This window comes from Rhinolophus sinicus, linkage group LG05 (assembly GCF_036562045.2).
Source record: "Rhinolophus sinicus isolate RSC01 linkage group LG05, ASM3656204v1, whole genome shotgun sequence".
Classification (NCBI taxonomy): domain Eukaryota; kingdom Metazoa; phylum Chordata; class Mammalia; order Chiroptera; family Rhinolophidae; genus Rhinolophus; species Rhinolophus sinicus.
The window spans coordinates 158,193,350-158,217,957 of NC_133755.1; the positions used below are offsets into that span (position 1 = coordinate 158,193,350).

At 42.3% G+C, this 24,608-nt stretch overlaps 1 protein-coding gene across 2 annotated transcripts; it reads right to left on the minus strand.

Annotated features, from left to right (window-relative positions):
* Window positions 1-1,373: 1,373 nt before the first annotated feature.
* ALDH8A1 (aldehyde dehydrogenase 8 family member A1) lies at window positions 1,374-22,491 on the minus strand. Of its 2 annotated transcripts, none has more exons than XM_019732776.2 (7): window positions 22,292-22,491; window positions 17,760-17,907; window positions 16,193-16,348; window positions 14,444-14,593; window positions 10,003-10,259; window positions 8,740-8,901; window positions 1,374-2,579 (listed from the first exon to the last, which is right to left on the minus strand). In XM_019732776.2, exons 1-7 carry the CDS (start codon window positions 22,427-22,429, stop codon window positions 2,127-2,129), a joined length of 1,464 nt encoding a protein of 487 aa, XP_019588335.1. In that variant the 5' UTR covers window positions 22,430-22,491; the 3' UTR covers window positions 1,374-2,126. The 2 variants fall into 2 exon arrangements, with proteins under 2 accessions (XP_019588335.1, XP_074189711.1); XM_074333610.1 differs by lacking the exon at window positions 22,292-22,491 and adding an exon at window positions 18,623-18,763.
* Between the last annotated feature and the right edge of the window lie 2,117 nt (window positions 22,492-24,608).

Here is a 24,608-nt window from a genome sequence, read left to right on the forward strand (position 1 = left end):
CTCCCAAGACACCAGGTGATCTCAGATCTCTTAAGGCAACCAGGGATCAGAGCACTAGAGACCTGGAACACCCTCAGATAATATGAAGCACCCCCAATTCCCACATGTGTGAAAAACATCACTAGGAAAGTTTTTAAATACAGATATTATTATTTATAAAAGGCTGTTCACAATGTGTTAAAAAGTAAACTCAAAAGCATACCGAATGATTCAGATGAAAGTCTGTCCATTATGCCCAACAGCCCTCCCCCAGCCTTAGTTCCACATCCCAGAAGTACCCATTTTGAAATAGTTCTGGTTTTAAGTCTTCCATACCATGGAACCTGTCGCATCCCGCACGATGAGGGTTGTGGGGAGGGAGAAGGCGGGCGGTGCAGAGTGAAGAAAAGACAGTAGCCTTGAATAGAATGCAAAACAAGGAGCCAAGGGGAACAGTCTCAGGGACTGAACCCCGAATCAGGCCAATGTGTAGTTTTTACTGGTAAACTTCTAAAGAGGTAAAAGATTGTTAATCTCAAGATCTGTGTGTTGGTAGCCTGCTGGGTGTCTTTCCGAAAGTTCTCATTGTGTTCCAGCCTGAACTTTGCCTTCACAGACACACACGCACATCTCCAAGGAATCCATTGAAGGGAAGGGACCGATATAATTCCATCAGGTCTCATTTTGCTGAGATTTCCCCTCAAAGGAGCTTTTCCTATATCTCTCCATTGGGCCTCAGTTTGCCGAGGCACACCCTTGTGAAATCCTGGGAAAAGTGTGGGGGAACAAACGGTTTGGCAGCTCTAAGGCAACAAGAACCGACCCATATGTGTGTGCCTGTATTTCTGGCCTTATCAACTTCAGATAATATCTGTTAGGTTCCTACCACGAAACGGAATTTAGTATACTTCCCTACCTCCCAGCCCATCTGCATTTCACCTTCCAATTCTTGTGAGTTACATGAACATTTCAAGACCTCTAATTTTTAAGATTTCTAATGGTCACGTGCATAACTTTACGTAATATGCGTAAATCCCTATTTCTTGATTCATCAACTTCTGACATTATCAACTATTTTGGTCCCTATTTTGTAAGATGAGGAAAGTAGTTTACAGTCTATAGCCTTGGCCCCCACCCTTTCCTCTTCCCAACTTGCCGGCTGACTAATATCCTAGACAGAGCCCTGGGTTCAAACCTTCCTCTGCTTCATACCTTTCGTGTGACCTTGAGCATGCAACTTCATCTCTATAAACCTCAGTTTTCTCCTCTGACCACCAGGTGATCCAGAAAAAAAAAAAAGTGCTAGAAATACTTCTACTACTTAGTATAAGTCCACACTCCTAATAGGGTGGGGATGGGGAATAAAGAACAGTTCAAAAAGAAGGTATATGCCATTCTGGTTGCTAAACTTGCTCTACATTTATTGTTTTCTTTAGGATTAGTAAATTGTAAATATAATCAAATCCATACACGAAGAATTGGAATTGATTTGACTGCACAGTAGGAATGGATCAAACTCTTCTTGTTCTAAGTTTCCTCCCAAAATAGTAGCTGTATTCTTTTTCTTTGTCCTTACACAGAAATATTTAGTGGGACCTGCTATATGTGTTCTCTGATAAATTCCATGCTGTGTCTATCATTGACGTGCAAGGTCCCCTTGGGTAATAAGGTGCAGTCAATTACCAATCACCAATTCTACTGGCTGAGGAACAGGGAGATCATCTTGACAATCTTCCCAAAGGTAGGAAATCATAGTGATTTGTTTCTCTTTAGCTTTGTAGAGGTTTTTTGAACCACCCACTTGCAAATGGAAAAAAAAATAATTCTGATTATCTGTGAATTTCCGAGAATTCAATCAAAATGATGATAAAAATCCTACGAAGACACAACATAGGAAGAGCTGGACAATTGTTTGGCTTCCTTTTTGCGTTTTCCTGTTCAGACGCATTCTCTTCTTTGCCTTCACCTTGAAAATAGACAGCATCTCTTCACCAATGGGCAAAAATACTTACTAAGGATAGCCAGAGATAACCTCCTGCTAAGTCAAGACCGGGCTGGAACCTATGCCAGTATTTCCATTCACCACACTGGACGACTGATCATCTGCAACCAGGTATTGACCGTAAAAGTTTCTCCATTGGCCAAGGTCAGTGTTTAACCGTGATGGTTTTGACTTCAGTGAAGAATTCATAAGAGTCCTTGGCTCCTTCTCTACCTACCCCGGAACTCTTCATCCCTCCAAAAGGAAGGTTCAGCTCTCTGATGAGCCAGCAGTTGGTCCAGACCAAACCTGACTGCAACTTCTTAGCCACGCGGTGGACACGCCCCACGTTGCCTGACCACACTGTCGCTGCCAGCCCATATTTCACACTGTTGGCTCTTCTAATCACTTCCTCTTCGCTTTCAAAGGGGACAACACATGTCACTGGACCAAATATCTCTTCCTTCATGCAACAGGATTCGTCCTTAATGTCTGTTATGACAGTGGGAAGCATAAAATAGCCTGCCTGATTCCTTGGGGGGAGATTCAACTTATCCACTCCCTCACCACACAGAACTTGGGCCCCTTCGGCACGAGCTTTCTGGATGTAACTTCTGACCTGGGTGGATAAAAACCACGATTAGCAACATATTGCCATTTGGCTTAATACAAAGCAACAGGAAAGTCAATATTTTCAAATCATCTAGGAAAGATATATAAGGTCATTGCCAAGAAATCTAAGGTTGGTCATCTTATCACTCAGCTGCTAAGCCTGAGGGGCAGAAGTGCTCTAACCATCACTTGGGTAGTCAACCCTCATATGGAAAAGGAAAGAGTAATTTATGTAATGTCTAAGCGCCAGGATTAAGTGCATTACACACATTCTCACTTAATTCTTTCAAAACTCTATGCATTGTTATCCCCTACATGCTGATGATATAATTGAGCCTCAGAAAGGGTAAACATTTCACAACTAATAGACAGGAAAGCTAGAATTCACTCTCAAGCATATTCAGTATTTAAATACACAAAATAATATTTTCTCACTGTTTGGGGGTGGTAGGGACTATGTCCATTGCAGAAAGTGGGACGTTGAATGGTGTATAAGATTTAATTAAAGGCCAGGATATATCTGAGCTTCTAGAACAAAGAATTTCTAATTCTTAGCCTCATTACTGATTATATTCTGAAACTATATCTAGGTAATATAACACAGCTAACTACAATGGGAAATAAATTATGTAATAAGTTAACTCAGTGACTCACAGACAATGATAGATGTTAATTAATAATGGGTGTAGAAATGATTCTATAATAATGATATGTGGAAATATTGTTGAAGTCACAAAGATACATGATTCCACCCCTGAGGGGTATTTATTATAAGCATAGGAGAAGTACAAAAACAATCCTCAAAAGTAAAAGTATAGACCAACAGTCAAGCAGTACATCAAAAGCAAGGTAAATTTTAAAACAACATTATGGAATCCTACTTATCATTTATCGTCCGAATATTTTGCCCCAGTATTAGCTCAGTACTCCACAGTAGAACTATATTCAATATAGAGCTATATATTTGCCATGCAAAAATTTTAAAAAGATGATGTTATTTTATTATTAAGTGTGCTTCAATTGGTAGAACGCTTAGTAAAGCTGTGAAGTCAAAGACTTTTTAAAAATAGAACATTTGGTACAGCTTTATATTCCCCTCTGCTCCACTGCCTCCCACCACAGCACCAGGATCTCAAAGCTTTCCCAGAAAAACCCTAGCCTCCTTTGTGGGTAGAGACTAAAATAGGTCTGGACTTCTCTTTCCCCCTAGACTCTTGCTCCTTTTGAAACAACCCACCCACATTAATTAAAAGATGCCAAATGCGGCGTCCTGTATGAACAAAGGAAGTCCGTGGAAGATCTCAGAGGCCCCCGCTGGAGGCGGTGCCAGGCTCCAATGGTGCAAAGGCTGTTCTGGCTTTAAATTATCACATCTAAATGGAATTACATGTTTATCGCTTAGAAGCTCTTGGGATAATCAAGTATGAAGGGAAGTATCAGTTTTCAAAATGTGAACTTATCAACATATTTCATGTATAAGGTGACACATACTAAACTGAATTTATTTTCTAGAGGAAGTGTCACTGGATGATAGAAGGGTGTCTACACTAGCAGCTCAGGAACTGAGATTTTCAGTAAAATCTGAGGGGGGAAAAGCAACCCTTGTGACTGGTAATGTGCTATAAAATGTAACAAATTGTTATTATAAAACTTTTGTGTGGGAGCTTTGCACATAAAACCAGAGCCCAGGGAAGAGTGGGCTGGGGAGCCCAACTGTGTTCAAATTACTTATGAGCTGAGAGATTTTAAGTGCTCTGTGCCTCCGTTTCCTCATCTGAAAAATAACATTGCCACCTAGTCATAGGATTAAATCATATAAGAGGTGTAAAACATTTAGCATGATGTCTGGTACATAGTTAAGACTTTTGAATGTCAGCGGCTATTGCTGTTGATGAAAATGATGAGTGATCTGACACTTACTAGCTAGGAGACTCGAGGGATGCCCCCCACTCAGTATGTCAGGTTTTTTTTGTGTGTTTTTTTTTTTACCTGACAAAGATAGAAAACTACAAGAGTGGACCTTAGTTAGGGCTGGAGCCTGGCCCTACAGGTGGATGCACCTGTGAACTTCCCCTGGGTTTCCTCCAGCCGCATTGTAAACCCTCAAAACTTCTACCTCATTAGTTACTGGCATTTATGGGAAGAAAGGTGTATAGCCCAATTCTCCAGACAGCCAAGTGGGGAAGGAGTCAGAAGGGTAAAAAAAAGAAACTCTATGAAGTAGGCAAGGGGGTCTTTCCTTCATTCTTTGAGGACAGAATCACCTGCAATTTACTGTGCATCCCCGGCAGTCACTGGGCACCTGGAAAGTGACATGTCCACGTAGGAGCGTGCTTCATCTCTGTAAGTCACTGAGCCCTTTGCCGTCATACAGTAACTTTTACATATTCTAGTTGGAGTCTTCTGTCACTGCATCACTATCTATCATGACAATCACACAGAAGTAGGATGGACACAAAGACCCCAGACTCTGCAGGGCTAATTTGATGTGGAGAAGACACAGACATACTGCAGAAGAGACATGGAATTCAAAGATGGCAGATGGGCCCTCACTGGCACACAGCCCCCAAAGCTTTCTTGTGAAAGGCAGGGGGAAATGACCACCAGTGGAGTGTGTACACGGCCTGCTTGATCCCAGATGGTTTGACACACTGAACTGAAAAGAGTTGCAATTTGCAAAGGACAAGACAATGGGGAAACCAGGCTCTCCCTACATATCTTAGCCTGGCCTCAGATGAGAACTTGCTCGCTTGGTGAAACCCATGTGGGGAGCTGGGCAGAGGCAGAGGGAGACAGACCTGGGGTGTGGAGCCCCCCAGAACACCCCCAGAAGTGGGGTGTTTCTCCTGTCTGAGCACAGGTGCTAAGGGACACACACATGCTAAAGGAGGCCTCAGCTCTCACATACCCTCAACCCATTCTCATTCTGCAACGGGTAAGTTCCTGGGGTCCACCAGGGCAACCCCTGCCTGCCTAGGGGTCAGTGTTATTGGGCCCCAACTATCACCCTACTAAAAAGACAGCAATTTGGGTCTTCTCTGTGGAGTCACTCAAAGACAGGAAGTTTAAGGTGTGTAGTTGACTCTAGAGAAAAATTACAATATTTTATACTGAAATATTCTGATATTGTAACTTGCTAAATACTCTCTGTCCATTTTAGGGGTAATTAAAACTGCTGAGAATCACCAAAAACTAAATCGAAACAAAAACAAAAGTTTGAGAATTGGGAGGGTACCTGAATGCAATGCGAATATAGTATTTTCAACTAAATGTGTTATAATTTAAGTTTGGGTCCCTTTTTATAAGTTGGTTCTTGAGAAAGCAAAAACATTGTGGGGGGAAATGCAGACCTGCAGAAAATATTCCACTTGCCTCTTTATAGCAATGCTGTAAAAATTGCTAATGAATTTAGAAAATAAGCTGATCATTTAAAAAAAATTCTTAGTTGGCATTTAAGAAGTAGGATTTGTATAATATTGAGGTATTGAACACCCAGATTTATCCAAAAATTTTTAAGAAACTAGAATTGAATACTAATGCTGCCTGTGGCATAAGCTGAAATAACCAATGAAAAGATGAAGAGTTAAAGGAGAGTCTGAAGTGAAACCTAAAGGCTTGTATGTGTCCATATGGTCTCCTTATTGTTGCTGTTATTTAATGATCAGTGATACCAGATGCTTCATACTTGTGTTCAAGAGTTCAAGGAAAATGGAATTGTTAAGTTTATACTGTAACTAGAACACATGTTGTAGTGTTAATTCAATCATTCACCCAACAAATCCTACGCACCCGCTATGGTCCAGGCACTTTTCTAGGGCCTCGGGATATAGCAGTGAACAAAACTGACCATGGAGCTTACACTCCAGCCAAAGAAAGATAGTCCATAAAGGAATAAATAATACATATTATATGTCATAAGAATCACAGAGGAAAATAAAGCATCGAAGAGGTAGAGGAAGTTCTGGGGGGTGCGATGTTGCACAGGGTGAGCAGGCGAGTTCTCCTTCAGACGATGACATTTGATCTAAGGCGAGAGCCAAGCAAATCTCTGAAGGATGAGCATTCCAGGCGGTGTGGGCAGCCAGAGCACAGGTCGAGAAGAAGGAGTGCTATTTTCAAGGAAGAAAAGGGAGGCTAGTGTGCAGCAGGGGGATGAGGGAGGGGAGGGCAACCTTGGTAATAGGGGACAGAGGTATCAGGGGACAGTCTGCCGGGTCATGTTAAAGTCTTAGGCTTGGCTGTGAATGTGATGAGGTATGACTGCACATAACATGCTACATCACAGCCAGTGATGAAATGACTGCTACTAGTGCCAGGTTTAACAAGTAGCTTGGCTAATCTGGAAATAGCAGCATGGATACAGGACCCTCTTCAAAAGGCAGCGTGTGAGCTCAGCACAACCAGGCTTTACGTCGACTCCTCTTGGATGTCATCAGGCTACTTCCCGTCATCATGGAGCATCTAATGGGCATCCACACGGTCAGATGCTGGCCTTGATTACTGCACTGAAAGGACCCAGGGCTTGGAAGAGAGGTCCTGTGCCCGTGTGGGGAAGAGCAACTCAGATGGCTAAGGGTGTTTGTTATTGGAAAGCAGAGATGCCTACAGGAGGGCCTGTTTTGGGGCTAGAACGATGGGGGGTGGGGAGCAAGCTAAAGAGAGGGCCACTGTGGGCAAGCAGGGATATGCTGAGCATCAAAAATATTGTGTCAAAGCCCACAGAAAAATCAGACACTTAGATTTGCTTCACTGATATATCTCCCCTCATTGGGTAAATTAAATAGTTACTATGGCCTCCAATAGAAGAAGTTGTTTTTCTGCTGATTTGAGATTACGAGAACTTAGAACCTCAGGTGAGTAATGAATTGCAAAGGGGACCTTAGCCTGCACAACAGTCTGAGCCGACTGCAAGATGCTCCTGGGAAGTTAACTTTTGCTCCACAGGAAGCATTCAGAACATGCTGAAGTTGTTTTTGACCAGTTGTTTGTATATGTTGGCAGGCAGGCAGGGAGCCCTGGTGTCCAGAACAGCCAAAGAAAGAGGATGAGGAAGCATCTTGCACCTGGTGACTCCTCGCTCCACAATGGGGGACATCCACAACTGTGGATCCAATGGGCATTCTGGGGACTGCTGCCTACATACCTGAAAACTTGCAGGTGAATTTGACTGGTGAAAAACAGCCATACTGGGCACTTCGCTTTAATAAATGATCACAAACTTCAAACCTCAATGAGCCCTGGGAGCTGCCCTGCTGACAACATGGTCACTTCAAAGTCCATTCTCTCTCCTGATCGCCTGCAAGACTGTGTCACACTTCCTCCTTCCTCCTGAAACCTCCAACACTTTCTCTCCTTCCCAACCTGCTGCCTATTTCACTGAGGATACAGAAAAATAAAAAGAGACCATCAAGCTACTATACCTTCCCACCTGTGAGCATCTGCGCTTCACAATAAGGTGAAGGTCAAGGTTAAAATGTGGTGCGTCTGCCAAATCTGCACAGTGTCAGAGATTTCTACAAAGTTAAGTAAAGGCTCTGTCCCTTATCAGCTGACTGATGGAGACATATTTCCCTTGGTGGGCCTTCGTCACTGCAGCTGAAATCAAAGCGCTTGCAGCACCAAAAACTATGACACTTATTTTGGGAGTACTCACATCAGGTATAAATTAAAACAAACTTAAAGACCTAAACTCCATAAGCCACCCAGAGACCACCAATAGCTTCTCCCACCTAGGCCACCACTAACAAGTTGCTTGACGTCATTTGGATTGCATGTGCTGGCACTTCCAAATGCCATCTGCTATAAGCCAGAGGCAGAGCCCCATCCACCGGCAACATTTACCTATGGAAATTCTTGCCACCATTAATCCACATCATTCTTATTAGCTGACTCTTTAGGCTTTGAAATTTGCCTTTCTCTCTCTTCTAATGGTCTCTCCCATGCTGACTTCTCAAGTGCATTCATTTCACATAGATGCTGCCTTAACCTGCACTACATTTGCATATTCGTAGCCAACATTTTTAGACTCTGTGTCCGGAGACAATTTTCCACAGGTTATAATTTTTCAAAAACAGGGCAGTAATTGACAATATTTCAAGGCACGGATATGTGCTATGCCTTGCATGGAGCTTCTCTCCAAATAATTGGCATGGCAGAGATTTACTTACTTTCTCCAAATGAGCTTTACTTATCAGAGCTCCCATGCTGGCTGACGGATCCGAGGGAACGCCAACTTTCCATTTTCTGGTAGCTTCCACAAACCTCTTTAAGAAATCACTATAGATACTCTTCTGGACAAAGATCCTGCTGGTACAGAGACAGATTTCACCCTGCCAAGAATGACACATGAGGACAGACGAGAATTAAGGGCACACTCCATGAGTAGATCACACTGCACTTCTGAGCACCTGCCATAATATATATAAATATGTATATTTCTAAACCACTTTCTCTACTGTGAGAATTACTGTGAGAGAAATCATTACAATTATAATGATTATAAAAATAATTATTGTAAAAAATGTTTTTCATTCTACATTCACAAAAACCCAACTGTCATTTCCATAATTTACAGGTAAAGAAATGAAGGTTCAAAAGGTGATGCAAATTATTCAAATGAGGTAAATAAAGATATATCTTATTCCATTCATCTTTCCTTCTATAGAAGTTCTAACTCTTTGGCTTAAGTCTTTGCTTTCTGCTAAAACATTTTTTAAATACACCCTTTGGAGAAAATCATTTAGTATTCATGCACACCTGTGCCATTCTAGGCTCTATCCCGGGTGTTGACATTAAAATGCTGCAAAGAAGCAGGCACAGCTGTCCTCTTCATGAAGCTCACAGTCTAACACATCTGATCCCATGTTCTTAGCCCTTTGGGATGCCACAGCCTTGAAGACTCTGATGAAAGGTATGGATCCCAGGAAAAGATCTGTTACAGTTTCAGGAGATGCAAAGTTTCCCTGAAGCTCATCCATGATTCTCAGGTAAGAAACCAGCTCTGGACTAGTTTGGGAATTTATTTCTAAGTATGAGAATGCATTTGGGGTGTTTTGGGAAGGAGAATAATTAGAGATAGGATGTTTAGACAGCAAGAAGAGACTGGGGGCAACTCTATGAATACAAGAAGGCAGAAGCAAACATCAGTCATTTTGCCCATGGCTGGTCCCTGATAAAAGTTGTGTAACTCAAGAAGACAAGCTTGCTGAACCGAAGCTGAGACTCTACAAGGCAATGGATTGACACTGACACTGAACAGATAGTCAGTGGAATAACACAATGTAATAATTCTTCTTCCACTGAAATAACACTGGGTTGACCTACTCACTCCTGAATTTGCCCTGTGATAAAACAGATCCAGTGTGACAGGGCCACAGGGTTAAAAAAGAAAAACAAACAAACAAACAAACAAAAACAGGCAGAGGACATACTTGGTTGGCAAAGCTGGACCTGACAGTGGTTGGAACACACTCCTCCAGGTTTGCGTCCTCAAAGATAATGGCAGGATTCTTGCCCCCCAGCTCCAGGGAGAGCTTCTTGCAGTGGGGAGCGCTCAGCTGTGTGATCCTCTCAGCCGTGGGCTGGCTCCCAGTGAAGGAGATGAGGGGCACCTCGGGATGGGACACCAGGGCCTCACCTACCCTGGGCCCTGTTCCAAACACAATATTTACCACACCGGGTGGAACACCTGCATGGGAAACAGTGTCCGTTACAGCAATTCTTCTCAGTATGTTGAGGACTTTAGGTTACATGGAGATTCTCCTTGAAAGCCCAATAGCTTGCATGGAGGTGGAAGTAAATTCTTATAGCTGTCTGCAGTTTACTAGCAAGGCAAAGACTGCAGTGTCACCTCTGCCTAGAGCACACCCTAGGTGGGATTTCTGTGGGTGCTTTGCCCTAGAAAAATGCACAGTAGCACATTCTATGTAATTCATTCCATAAAATGGACTCGGGCTGAGGAGGCAGAGATATTCTCAGGCAGGTCAAGCCCTGTGAGGGAGGAGAGCCCTGCTCCAAACTGGCATCCAGGAGTCACAGCTGAGTGTGAAAATGTTAAATAGAGGAGAGAGTAAATGCTGCAAAATCCAGAGATGAGGTTGACTATTGTGGCCCAGAGGAGTGAAGGAAGGCCCTCCAGGAAGGTAAGTTTTGAGTTGAAGGTCCTGTGCCCCATGATATAGATGCACCATTATACTCCAGGTCTGACTTAAGGGACCAAAAACACCCAATAATAGATGCTCCAGTCTTTTCTATCACAAGTCCCTATTGCCCTATGTCTGTATGTATTTCCTCACATGTTTTGTGGATTGACATGTTTACTACCTACCTACCACCAGAAGGTATACTAGCTAAGGGGAGAAATAATATCCGTGTGTCGCTCTCCATGGAGTATCCCCTGCACAGAGCCGAGTTTACCACATGGAATACCAGTAAATGCTCACTCACATTTACTGGGTGCTTACTGTGGGTCAGTCATTGCTGTGAGTGGTTTATACCCTTTAAACACCTCAACAATTCTATTAGGTAGGTAGTATTACATCCTCAGGAGAAAATTGAGGCAAAGTAAGGGTAAGTGACAACAGTAAGAGGCAAAACTGGGTGTAGAAGATTAAGAAATAGTAATTGTTAAGTAAACAGAGGAAGCAATATTTAGTGTACATTATCCACATTGGGAATGGTTCTGGACTTTGGGAAGCTTTAAGTGTCCAGAAAGAAAATCTATGTGCAATGGCAGTTTTTAGTGTTTGCCTGGAGGTAGTTGAGTTTATTCCCGCTGTTTCTTCAGTCTTGAACTACAGAAAGGGCAGAAATCCTCTCTTGTATAAGGTTTCTGAGCTACGTCCCTGCTCCTAGCATGTTTCCTTTGTTCCACGTTAGACATTCTCTCCATAGAAACATACTCTCTTGGATTAAAACCATCTGTTCCAGAATCTACTTTTATAATGTAAATAATAATTTTGCATTGACGGTCCATTATCATCCAAAACACCTTCCCGTAGAGCCACAGCCTTAGCCCCATCGTCTTGAAGGCACAACCAAGGCCCCATTCAGGTGAGTCCCCGAGGAGACAGGTGAGAAGACTCAATGAATCATGATGGCGTCTGGAACAAACCTCACTCCTACACTCAGTGTGCACACTTGCTGAGATCCAGCTTCAGGCAGTCCTGGATCCTAAGTCACTACCGGATGAGAGTGGGCACACAGTCCAGCACCATGTGAGAGCAGCTCTGGTTGGGGCAAAGGCCGTGTTTGGGGAGAGGCCTCCCTGTGGCTGACGGGAGGAAAGGAAGGACAAGTTCCCCACCATTTCCAGATGGGACCCTGCATCTCCATAAACTATCAGGCATGTGGGTATTTGTCTGATATTTGGATAAGAGTTGGGGGCAGGAGAAGGTGGACTCTTGGGCTATATAAATCCTGAAGGCAAACAGTGAACCAAATCACTTGTAATGTTTACAGTAGCATTTTATCAAAGAGTGAGAGAAAACAGAAACACCACATATTTATCACCACAGGAAAATGAGCTTGTTTCAGCGGGCTCATGGCCTTCTACACAATGGCATAAACATTTTGTCACATTTCCTTGAGCTCTGATGGTAATACATTAAGAGCTATCTACTGGTCATTATTTCTCAGTACCATTTTGTCACTTGATCAAGACATTAATGAAAAATGTTTAGAGATATCTGAGCTCTACCCTTAAGAGAGTCTAGTTATAAGAGAAGAGAGGCAGTGTAATCAACAAATAACAATTTGGCAAAACTCAGGATGGGTGCTAACAGACAATGAAGGGAACAAAAGCCCTCCAAAGCTAGGATATGGAAGGGTGACAAGTTTGAACTTAAATAGAGCAGAACAAAAACTAATAGGTAGGGCCAAAAAACCTGTCAGTGGATCCTCCAGGAATGGGGCAAATAATTGGTGCCCCCAGAAAGAAAATGAATATTCTAGGACTCCTAAAGAGGTCTTCACTGCATACTTTTAGAAATGACTTTATTTCAAAGCAAGGTCATCCACCAAGTTCAAGTCTGTTTGAACCTTCAGGACCAGAGGAGCTGGCTCTTTAAATGTCCTGTTAGCTTTCTTTTCCCTACTATTGGAAAGTTTCTCTCACAATGCTCTAAAGCAAGGTTATGTAAATGTGATTCAGGCCTCCTCCAATCCTAGTGCAGAAACTGAGAGTTTAGACAGGTGCAAGCTGAGCATCGTTCTCTCAGTGTTTGTCAGAGGAGGAAAGTTTGGCAAAGCTAGCCTGGGGAGGGGAGGCATGGAGGACCATCTTGACATCATAAGCTTAGTCATGCACAAAAAATAAGACCAATGCTGTGCAAATGGATAGAAAATAAAGCTTTCATGCAGACCAAGTACTGGGTGTACAAATGGGGAGAGTGGTTAGGAAAGAGAAATCATCACAGATCAAGAAGTGGTTCATTTTAGGAGCGTGTTCTCTGGACTACATCTCTGCACCACCCTCCCCACCTCCATGGCACCCTCCCCAGAACAGATGAAAGCAGAGGTTAGACCCATTCCTACCTCACTCAAGGGAACCTACAGTCCAAAGGCAGGAAAGAAATGCCTCAGACCTTTGCAGACACTAGAGACTCAGTTTTGTAAAGAATGGGATTAGAATCTGATCCCTTGTGTAAAGGACAAATGGCACATGCTGGGTCATAAGACAGGTAGGCACATCCTCCGGAGGCCTAGGGCATCCTCAGACATCATCCCAAAGACCTCAGCTGGGAGGCCTCATTCCTCTGTAGGATACAAGGGAAATGGGCAACCAAATCAGGGCCAGAAGCCCCAGTGCTCTTCCCTAAGTAGGCATGGTTTAACCTGCCATCTAAATCCTGGAGTAAAGAACTGATTCAGCTTTCCTGGAAGCCAATGTGTATGTTTTTGCTTCAAGAGAAAAGATATCCAGGAGCAAGAGATACCTCAATGGACATGGGTAAGCCCAGCAGTACCTTCTCTGTGGACTTGAAGGAAGCAGGCACAGCAGAGATCAACAGAGCCAGAAAGACGGCCCCTTCCTGCCACCCACCCATCACTCCAGCCCAGGCTGTGAGGAGACATGAGCTGAGGGACCCAACAGCAAGGGGTTTCCTCATGGGGTATAAGCTAGGGCCTCCTGCCTATTACCTACCAACCTGGGTGCAGTGCCAGGCTGAATACCTTGAAACTAAACCAGGAACGTACCCTGAATGTGGCCATTACCATATTAGCAGAAAGAGAAGCTATTAGGTGGATGCAAAAGTAATTGTGGTTTAAAAGGTTAAAAATAATTGCAAAAGCCACAATTACTTTTGCACCAACCTAATATATTATATCAGCACACGAGTAGTGGTTCCACATGCAGGGAATACTGAAGGATGTATATTCAAATCTCTTAAAAATGGGCTATTTCTGTCGGTATTCTACAGCTACACAAACCAGAGAAGCACTTAGCAATATTCTTAGCAATTTTCATCAAGGTTAACTTGTGCTTCATACATAAGATTTAACTTCAAGACACTCCCTGGAGCAGGCTGGTGCCTGATTTATTCAGGTTCTTTAAGCCTTTCTTTTCCTATTGTGTGCCCACTGCTCTGCCAGCCGACCTCTACAGGGAGGAACTATCGTGCAGTCGCACCGTTCTGGGGTTGAATAGAGAAAGCCGTGTGAGGGAACCCCCATGGACAGAGGGGATTTCTCAGAAAAAGTTCAGGGAGACAAAAACCAAAAATGTCACTGGAATCTATTTTGCTGCTGAGCAGATTGCTCTCCAAAACCACTTTTCCAATGTCAGTCACCCGAAGGAGACTGAGCCTACAAAACGTACAGCTGGAAAGCCACTCGCTGCTGTGCCTCCCCCACCCTCTCACCCCTAATGACCTGCTTTGTCCAGGAGTTTGCACATCATCCACGCGGTCACCGAAGTCATCTCGCTGGGCTTGGCTATCACAGTATTGCCAGCAGCGATCGCGGGCGCTATCTTCCAGGTCAGCAAGTAGAGGGGCAAATTCCAGGGACTGATCAGACCAGCTAACAGAGGAGAGCAGACGCAGGGCCAACAGTGACAATCAAAGCAAACTGGCCTGGGGGGGTTATTGAGACGCAACTCCTTCATGCCGCATGACACTGAAGCTCCTAAAACCCTAAACTTTGCTTATTTGAGGCCAATTGCAGGGAAATCATTCTAAAACGTACTACAAGCAACTGTGCCTTTTACAACTATAATCAACACAGTTTACTCTTTTCTTGATGACTTACAAAATATTTATGAACAACAGCAGTGTAAGTTCCTGAGCTGAAAGGCTGCCACATCCCTCTATCCAGTTCCAGGATGGGATGACTTTTGAGATTTATGGACTGATTTTTGTTTCAACGTCTCCCTCCTCAGCATTAAACTGCCGGCTACTATTTCTTCAAAGCTTTTCCATCTGTTTCTAATCTGTTGTGGATTGAGACATAAAATCTCAAGCTTTTTAGAATTATTTGTAAAATCAGAGCACAAAGTTTCTGAGACTGGGGAATCCATTTTATCTAGCCAGAGTATTTTTGCATAAAAAAATTCTCTCTATGTTCTCACTTGTATCCTGATCAGATAAGGTTTGCTGGATAAGTAACAGAACCAACATCGAGAGTGTTGTCTCCATATAATATTCTGAAACCGTCCAGGCTTCCGACCATATAACACATATAAATAATATCTACCTTATGAATAAGTAAATGGATTCCACTTATTTTATAATCTGCCCTTAAGTCTGTGCTATAAAAATAAACGTAATTTATATTATTACATTTCCCATTGAAAAATCTTTCCTTTAGGTGGTAACTATTATTTTGCAGCATAATGTATTAGCATACTTCTTAGGAGGATGTTTTAGCTGTCCATAATGCCTTGAAAATACCATTTCCAAAGGGCTCAAATAATCAAAGTGGTAAAAATGTCCCATTTTCTTTCCTTTTAACTTATATTCTTTTATCCTGTCCTAAAATGTAACTAGTAAAATATAAACAGGGTTGATTTTTTTTTTTTCTCAGAGGAAACAATGACATCTAGTGGATATGTTGAGTCATTACAGATACTTATATGTCCTCAAAGGGCAAGAAGCAAAGAAATTAATGCGGGAAGCCGATAATTCAGTCAAGGTTTATTCACGTACCTGGCACTGCTCTAAGAGCATTACATTTATTAATTTATTTAATTTATATAAAAATATGTAAATACAAAATTAAACTATTCTCCCAGTTTTTCAGATAAGAATACTGAAGCACACAAATGTTACGTAATTTGCCCCACACATATCTAAAAATCCATGGTCTTAACCACAACAATGTCTGAAAATATACTTTTTTTTTTTTAATTACAAAGGAAAATAATTTTGGCTTGAATTTACTCTCAGTGTCATTCTTTTCCCTGTGCTTTCCCAAGAACACTGTCCCAGGAATAAGTAGGGACCTTCACACAAAGAAAATAAACTAGAAATCGATGTTTTTAAGGCCAACTGTGTTCCAGTCAAGTAGAAAACAATCACCTCCTTCCTTTTCTTTCGTCTGTTCTTTTCGATCAATTCTACAGAAATGACCCAGCATCTCTATGTGCAATTGTGGCCCAGGCTTTCACTGCACAGCACCTACCGATCCCCACAGGGGCCCGCACAGTGTAGTGCAGACAGCCCATGTGGTCCATCTGTGTGCACTCTGACGTGTGGTGCAGGATGGAGGAGGCAAAGAACCGGAAGTTCTGGACAGACCGGGGAATGTCCATGGTTCTCGCCAGTGTTACGGTTTTCCCTGTAAGAAGCCAACAAGAGAAAGCACTGTCAGTGTATTTCACCATGGACAGTGGAGACACTACGACACACGCACCTCAGCTCATACTGAAGTAGCCTCTGCTCCTTCCAGTCTCAGCCAGGTACTCTTGGAATATACAGCGCGTTGATCATGGTTTGATAAAACCACAAAATAAGTGGATATGAGGTTATAAGAGGAGGTGGCGGGATTAAATTTGAGTCAAATGATCTTTGCTTTGTGAACTGAACAATTCGTAGGAAGCATCATGAATTTGCCAGATGCTACCACTTCACTCACACCAGCTCTTTCAACTCAAAATCACACACTTTGTACATGCAGCAAAGGGGTTGGAACCGTGGGTGTTAAAGCAGCTGTATTTGCACATCACAAAAAACCACTTTGACAAACACGTGATGTATATGAAATGTGCCCACAACACATGGCAAGTCATTCAGATGGACGCATGGCAGAACAACTGATGGGAACAGGACACTGTGTGGCACTTGATCACCCATCACGTGTCACATACACATCCCAGCTCCGGGATTGAACAAAAAGAGACACCTAAGCTCACCTGGATTGTTAGTTATCTTTAGTGATGCAGGGAGACAGCAGTGTCAGGAGAACCAGCAGGAAACATGTTCCTTTTAAGGGCTTAGAATCAGGCTGTTTCCTAACTTGAGGCTGGTTTACAGCGTGCATTATAATTTTAAAATGTCTTGGCTTTTCCTAACAGATATTATTGCAAAGTTCTCCAGACATTTACTTCATTATCCTCACGTCTGGGAATGAGAAAAAAAAAATGGAAATAGTTTTGGGAGTGGAATAGTGACACCTCAGATATCTTTCTAAATAACTTGACTCTTCAAATAACTTGCTCTTCAGATTGCCTTTCCTTGGAAATTCTCCACTTAGAATTGGTGGTGGAAGATCACATGATCAACCCTACGTTTTCCTCTCTCCCCAGATCCATGCCCTTTGACATACATCTTTGCAGTTCCTTCCACCAAAGAGTGTATATATTTCCCTGCCCCTTGAACTTGGGTTCAGCGGTGACCCGCTTTAGCCATGGGAATGAGCAAGCCTCCGCCTTCAGAGGGCTTGGGGGGTTTTGCTTTCCACTTCTGCCTCTGCTATGAAAAGAGTATGTGCCACCCAGCCTGATGGTCCCAGAAGGGATAACACGAAAACAGCGCCGCGTTCCATCCATTACAGTTAAGAAGCAAGAGACCACCTGACAAACTGGAAGGAGGGAATGAATCGCTCACATCTGAGTAATGGATCACCTTTCCATAAAGCATTTTGTAAGAGACAGCTGCACTCAAGCCCTGGCTCTGGGAGAGAGAGCCTGGAAGAAGAAAAGGAAAGAGGCCGGCAGAGTGGGCTCTCCAGACGCGCCAGCGGCTCTCACCTTGGTCCTTAGATTCTGCCTGGGCCAAGTCCTCCAGGGACATCTCCAGCAAGTCTGCCAGCCGGTGCAGCACCTGCGAGCGCTCCTGCGGGCTCCGGGACGACCAGCCTGGGAAGGCGGCTCTGGCAGCCTCCACCGCGGCCTCAATCTTGGAGGAGCAAAGAGGAGAGAGGGTCGCCTTGACACTCATTCCCCAGGGGTCGGATGACTCCGGAACCCACAGGTCCATACACATCTTAATTTTTTTCTGACTAACTTCCCAGTGCTGAGTTACCCACAAAGTGGTGTTTATGTGAACCAGCAAAGCAGAAGCACCCCCAAAGAAACAACAACAAAAAAAATGCTTTGTTTCAACCAAGATATTCAGAATGTGGTAATCAGATAATTAAAAAGGAAGCTACTTGAATTTTTGTTTTTTTCACACAGCAGCTCATGCTGGCTGCCGGCCACTCACGCTGGCCACCAGCCACTCCTGGCAGCACATGGTGACCTCTGCTGCTCATGACAGCACAGCTCCAGGGAGAGCCCTAGGCCACTTCGGGGTTAGGAGCATGGCGCTCCAAACACCTGAGCCACCAGGCCAGCCCTACTTGGATTTTAACAGATGTACATTTTCAATCATTTCAAAATACAGAATTTTGGGAATAGCAATATGAGAGATGAAAGTTAGCTGAGACGTGTAGAATCTCTATACCCCAGCTCTGACTTACCTGATAAAGTGTAAAATTTTGTTTGAAACCACATACTGTCATTCCCACTTGAAATGATCATATTAGTCATTTATTGACTAATTTTTACATGTAACAGAATACGAGGTCTGACAATTAAGTATACGAACTCATCTGAGAAAAAGTGCTACTTACATCATTGCTGAATATCACTATGGTCACCTTCGAAATACTCCCCTTGGGAAGCTATGCACTGATGCCAGCGCCTAGTCCACCCTTCAAAGCAACTTTGGAACTCTTTTTCTGGAATGGCCATCGAAGCTGTCTTCATATTACCCTTGATGTCCTGAATGTCATCAAAATATCTTCCTTTCAATATTTCCTTTATCTTTGGGTAAAGAAAGAAATCATTGGGAGCCAGATCAGGTGATGAGGGAGGGTGTTCCAATACAGTTATTTGTTTACTGGCTAAAACCTCTCTCACAGACAGTGCCCTGTGAGCTGGTGCATTGTGACGCAAGAGCTCCTTCGGGACCATTTCTGTGCACACCTTTCTCACGCCAAGATTTTCATTAAGATTTTCCTAACTGTTTCTCTATTGATGTTTACTTGGTCTGTTATGCGTCTCACAGCCAGCCAAAAATTTTGACGCACAATTTGACGAACTTTTGCAATGTTTTCGTCAGTTCTGCTCGTTACCGGCCACCCTGACCTCTCTTCATCAGTGACACAGTCTTTCCCCTCAGAAAAACTTTTCATCCATTTGTACACTGCTGTTTTCTTCGTGGCATTATCCCTCAGGGACCAACATGTCCCTGATTTAACTTCCACTCTTGCCAAGTTTAACAAGACATTTTATGTTTGTTCATTGCTTTAATTCAAGCTCTGATATTTTTAGGGTGGCACACAAAAACATGCAACAGCAATAATGAACACCACTCAGCAAGACACTGCCACATGTCGACATGAACACAGCTGTGAGACACTGATACACCAAGGTTATGAAACCTTACGGAGCTGTTCGTACAGTGCTGCCAATGTAAGAGCATGGTGGCAAGTTCTCAGACTTAATTGTCAGACCTCGTATTGTAAATGCTTTACACAAATCATTTCATTTAACCCCGTTTAAAATTCTATAACATGAGTGTTGCTATGCCCATTTTACAGATGAAAAACTAAAGCACAGAGAACTCAAGTAACTTGCCAGACAGAGATCACACAGCTAATAATTGGCAGAATCAGGATTCAAACCCAAGTCTTTGTGGTCCCAAGTCTACATGCTGGCCTGTTGTGGCCTAGCCACAGTGCCTGCCCCCTGCCTGTCTCTGCCCAATAGAAGAGACCTCTGTTGGGCAGACGGGTATCTGTGATTGAACAGACAACTTGGCAGCCTGGTTTTGGAGCTAAATCCAAAAGGAAATAATATATGGGAAGGTCTGAGCAAGGCCAATTCATGCAGGCAGAATGAATTTTTAGGTCATCTGCTGCTTTTCTCCTCTCTTAAGCAATGTGTAAGCAATGCCTTTTCGAGAGATAGCAAATCCATAGACTGCCTCACCCTCTCCTGCCTCACATGCCTGACAAACATTTATAATCATTCACAGCCTTTTCCTACCACAGGGCCACAGGCTCAGCCCCAGAATCCTTTTCTACAGGCTTCAGGCAACCACAGCTTATTTCTTGTATCACATGACCTGACAATTCAGCCACCCATGCTGGTGCTAGCCCTCTCATATAGAATCTGACCTACATTTTCTTTACGTGAACAAAGACATTTTCAGATGAGCCAAGGTAAGGTGTAAAACAATTCTCATCTTAATTAGATATTTCTGGAAATTTCTGGTTTCACTTCATAAAACTGAATTTCTGATATGGACCTGCAGACAGGATGAAGGTAAACATGTGTGTTTTAGTGAGCTCCACCCCGAGCTGCAGTCTCGCAGATGCCCTGCTGCGAACCAACCAGAGGAGGGTCCATTCCTACAGTTGTCAATGTAAAAATCCAATCTTTTCTGATGAACAGGTCCAATCAGATTTTTTAAATTGTTTTATGTGAAATATCTTATGTCAATTTAATACAGAATACATGTTAATCTACTATACACAACAATGTTAGCAAAAGCTAATACTTCGAAAGCATTTACTATATGCCAGACACTAACGGTTTTAATATAAATCAGTAAATCAGCCTGTTTAATCCTCAGAACAACACTACGATGTAGATTATTATTATCCCCATTTTATAGATAAGGAGACTGAGGCATAAGGAGGTTCAGCTCTAAATCAAGACCCTAGGTACTAAGTGGTGAAGCTGGTCTTTGAAGCCAGGCTGTCTGACTCCAGTCTGTGCTTCTAACTGCAACGCTGTAATGCAAATGCTACCAGAAGTGTGTGTGTGTGTGTGTGTGTGTGTGTGTGTGTCCACTGATCTAAGCATCAGAGGTAAGAGAATTAGCATACTGTCCTCTGTAAAACAAGGATGATGATAGTTTAAATTTTAGATTATGACTCATGTTTGAGACCATTCATATTAAAGGGCTTAGTGAATGCAAAGTAAAGAGCAAAAACTAAATTAATGGGAACCACTGTTAGAGCACCAGCAGCTCTTTCTGTGAGTGATTTTTTTGGGAAATTGGGCTTATAGTTTCTATGGTGACCATATTATTCAAGCCAGAAAAAAAGGGGGGATTTATGGGATCAGATAGACTATTTGCAAGCTAGATTGCTGAGAAATCCAAAATATCTAATCCTCTACTAGCAGGAACATCCATAACTCGAAAATGCACGAACCATAAGCTGCAGAAAATATTTCAACTGAATTTGGCATATTTTTCATTTTTAACTTCAGTTTGGAAAACACTCTGAGATAAGGAGGATTGGAAAACACAAAGCTGGATTCCTCACATCTATCTTAGGTCATTTGAAACAAACAAAACTATGGGTAACAGTTTAACTAACAAATTAGTCAATACTTGCAAACTTTAATCCACAAGGTTTTTTCTTTTTCTTTAACGCAAGACAGATTTAAAATATTATTAACAACAGAAAAATACTAGCTTAGTTTTTCCAAAAAAAATTGCATATAATACTTATTTATATATGAAGGCTACAATTATCTCTTAAATAATCTGGTTCTTTGTATCGTAAAAAATAAATTAAAATCCACTGGGCATTAGATGAGTACACATTGCATCAACCACATTTATCACTCCAGGCATATTTATATTCTCAGTGCAATAATTGATAACTAATCCAATAGATCACAAAATTCTTCAAATAAAAGTGATGTGGATCACTAAAAATGTTTAATGTGTGTGACATTAAGCATTTGAATAAGAAAAGGCTGTTATAAAATTTAACTCCAAAAATGTATGGGAATTTAATTTTGAATTTCACCACTAAAACGATCAACTTTGCTTTAGTAGGTATTTTGAAGAAATATCAGGAATTATTAGAGGATAATCTCAAGTAAATCAATAGTTTTAAAAATTTTTTAGACATCCACGGGTACAGTGGCAAATTTAGGCAACACTTGGCAGAGAAGAAGGGGCACTTAATGCTGATAATTGTTACGAATAATACTTTTTTTACTAGACACTTACTAAGCAATGTCTGAGAATTGTGGCTGTTTGTGAAGTTGCCTAACTTAATCACTTGCTTCAACATATCATGACCTGAGATTTGCTCCATGTACCATATATGTCGAGTTACAAAGCAAACCTTCCTAGAACTAAAATCTGCCTGCTGCTAATGTTTGCCATTCTTCACCTTTTCCCAACCCCCTTTGTTTCTAGAAAATTAAGTTACACATAATTCACCAACATATTAAACACATTTCAGTCTTCTGTAAGTGGATATACTCACCTCTTCTTTTCCACTATTTGGCACTCTGCAGTACACCTCACCTGTAGATGGATCGTAAGAATCTATATATGAGTGAGAAGGTAAAAATTTTCCATCTATGAAGTTTTCCAGCATCAGAAGTGTCTTTGTTCCAGCCATAGTTAAGAGTACTCCTGCCTTTCTCCTTGACAATTGTTCAGTTAGGCTATCCCCACTTTTCCCTACTCCTGAATTAGTCTCCTCCTCATTTCCAGGCCCAAAGTTGTCATTTGCCAATCAGTGAAAGTGGGAGGTGACCTGACACTCAGAGTATTCCAGTCTCCAAACTCTAGATGAAGAGAGTTCTCAAATATTTCAGACTTCTAGTACATTATAAGAAATAAATAACAATGTGTTAAACTATCATCAGCTTATCTGTTCATCGTACTTTAAAATTGTCAAAAAGTTTCTGTGTGTATATTGTTGGGTTCACACTGTAAACTACACATGACTCAAACACTGATTAAGTGCCAAGCCCTGAAGCAAGTCTTTCACATGAATTTACTCATTTATTCCACACAACAATCCTATGTAAAGTAAGTGTCATTACCTCCCTTCTTTTGTAGAAGAAATTGAGCCTCAGAGAGGTTAATTTGTCCAAAAGTACAGTTAGTAAGAAATGAACCTTAATCCTTTTGTGCTTTTCCCTTAACACATCGCTGCCCTCACCCCGCAGAGGTGATGGAAGACAGACTCTGTTTTTCCATTGCTCATCTGTTTCTCCTCACCTTGGATGCCTTCTCTCTAAACTTTCTCTCCATCCTGAAACCAGGGTTGCAAAAGAAGTGCCCATCTTCCCAGGTGTGCCATGGAGGTGTAGACACAAACCAAAAATATGTACGATATATAACATATAAGAAATCCATACCTGTGATGTATGTTACAATTTCTACAAACTGATAAGAGAAATGAACAACCCAACAGAAAAAAATAAGCAAAGGATATAAAAACACAATTCATAGCAAAGGGAATACAATTTGCTCATGAATGTGTGAAAGGATGGTCCGTCTCACTGTTAATCAAGGAATGCAAAATATAAAGAGGTGCCCTGTTTTGCCAATCAGACCAGAAAACATTTTTAAAGATCAATAACATCCACTCTGTGTGAGGATGTGGAAAAGCACGTGTCTCTTATTCCAGGAGGGTTCACTGAACACTGGTTAGGGCAACCTGGCAGTGTCAATATTCAAATGTACCTACTCTGGGTCTAGCAATTCCCTTTCTAGAAATTTCTGCAACAAAATTACTTGCTCATGTGCAAACATACCTGTCCCCACCACACCCCAGTGGATGGATTTAGTGCCAGGTCCTGCACAGGGAGGCTAGAGGACTCAAGACCTTCAGCTCAACTGACAAAAATTATTAAATGTGAGGTATTAGGAGGACCAACATTCTAAGAGAACTAGTAGTTCTAGAATATTCCAAAAGAGGATAGGGTGCTTTTACCTCACTGACAGAAGTGACTCCCTTGAAAAGGAGTGAGACAATCCTGGTTTAGTGAGCTCTGAAGTGCTTGGGGGGCTCTGGACACCCCGACCCAGGCAGACTGCAGTGCCAGGATGTGTAACACAATGAGTTTAAGTGAGCGTCTCCTATACGCCAGGAGCCATGAGTGAAGATACAGGTACTTGAAGGAAGAGCTCACCTTTTACTAGGGAAGGCGGACTGGTAAATAAAAATCACAATATGGAAGCACAAGAGCACCGTGGAGGTAGGCGCTCAACAAGGCAGGGAACAGAGCGCCCCTCGTGATTTGAGTGAAGACATCAGAGGATGAGACTTTGGAGATGAGTAAGGATCAGTGGAGAGGAAATTAAATGACAGACAAGAGGAAGGTAATTCCAGGCAGAGGAAATACTTATTTGGGATCCCATCTTCCTTCCGTCTCCATACTAACCTTGGCTGCTGGATTATCTATCTGAGCCTTAGTCCTTCTCCTCCCTCCTGGCTCTTCAGCCTTTAAATGAATTCAAGCCTCTCCAACATAGTATATCATGTGACCAGTGTGGAGGAAATTTGGGGCCTGGCAGGATAAAGATGTGTGCCTCCACCAGCCTGAGAACACTACTCTGAGAATCAGAAAAATTAAACCTAGCTAATGGGGTGTCAAACTAATATTACAAAGGCCACAAGCTGTGAAAGCAGCTACTACGATCTAACTCCATGGTGCCTTGATCAATATTTGTGACCAGATGTTTGGGGAGGAACACACATTAGAATCAATTAAGGTGCAGTTTTCCTGGGCCAAATGGCCAAGGATAATCCGAGAAATTATACTTTATACCTAATGTATTAAGTG

Bases quoted from the DNA above. Each gene is read 5' to 3' on its own strand.
- ALDH8A1 (XM_019732776.2), bottom strand. From the start codon at position 22,429: ATGGCTGGAACAAAGACACTTCTGATGCTGGAAAACTTCATAGATGGA. The intron at 8,902-10,002 runs GTATGTCCTCTG...CATTCTTGGCAG, and splicing joins GGTCCAGCTTTGCCAACCAA to GGTGAAATCTGTCTCTGTAC. The intron at 2,580-8,739 runs GTAAGTAAATCT...TTATCCACCCAG, and splicing joins GTAAAGCTCATTTGGAGAAA to GTCAGAAGTTACATCCAGAA.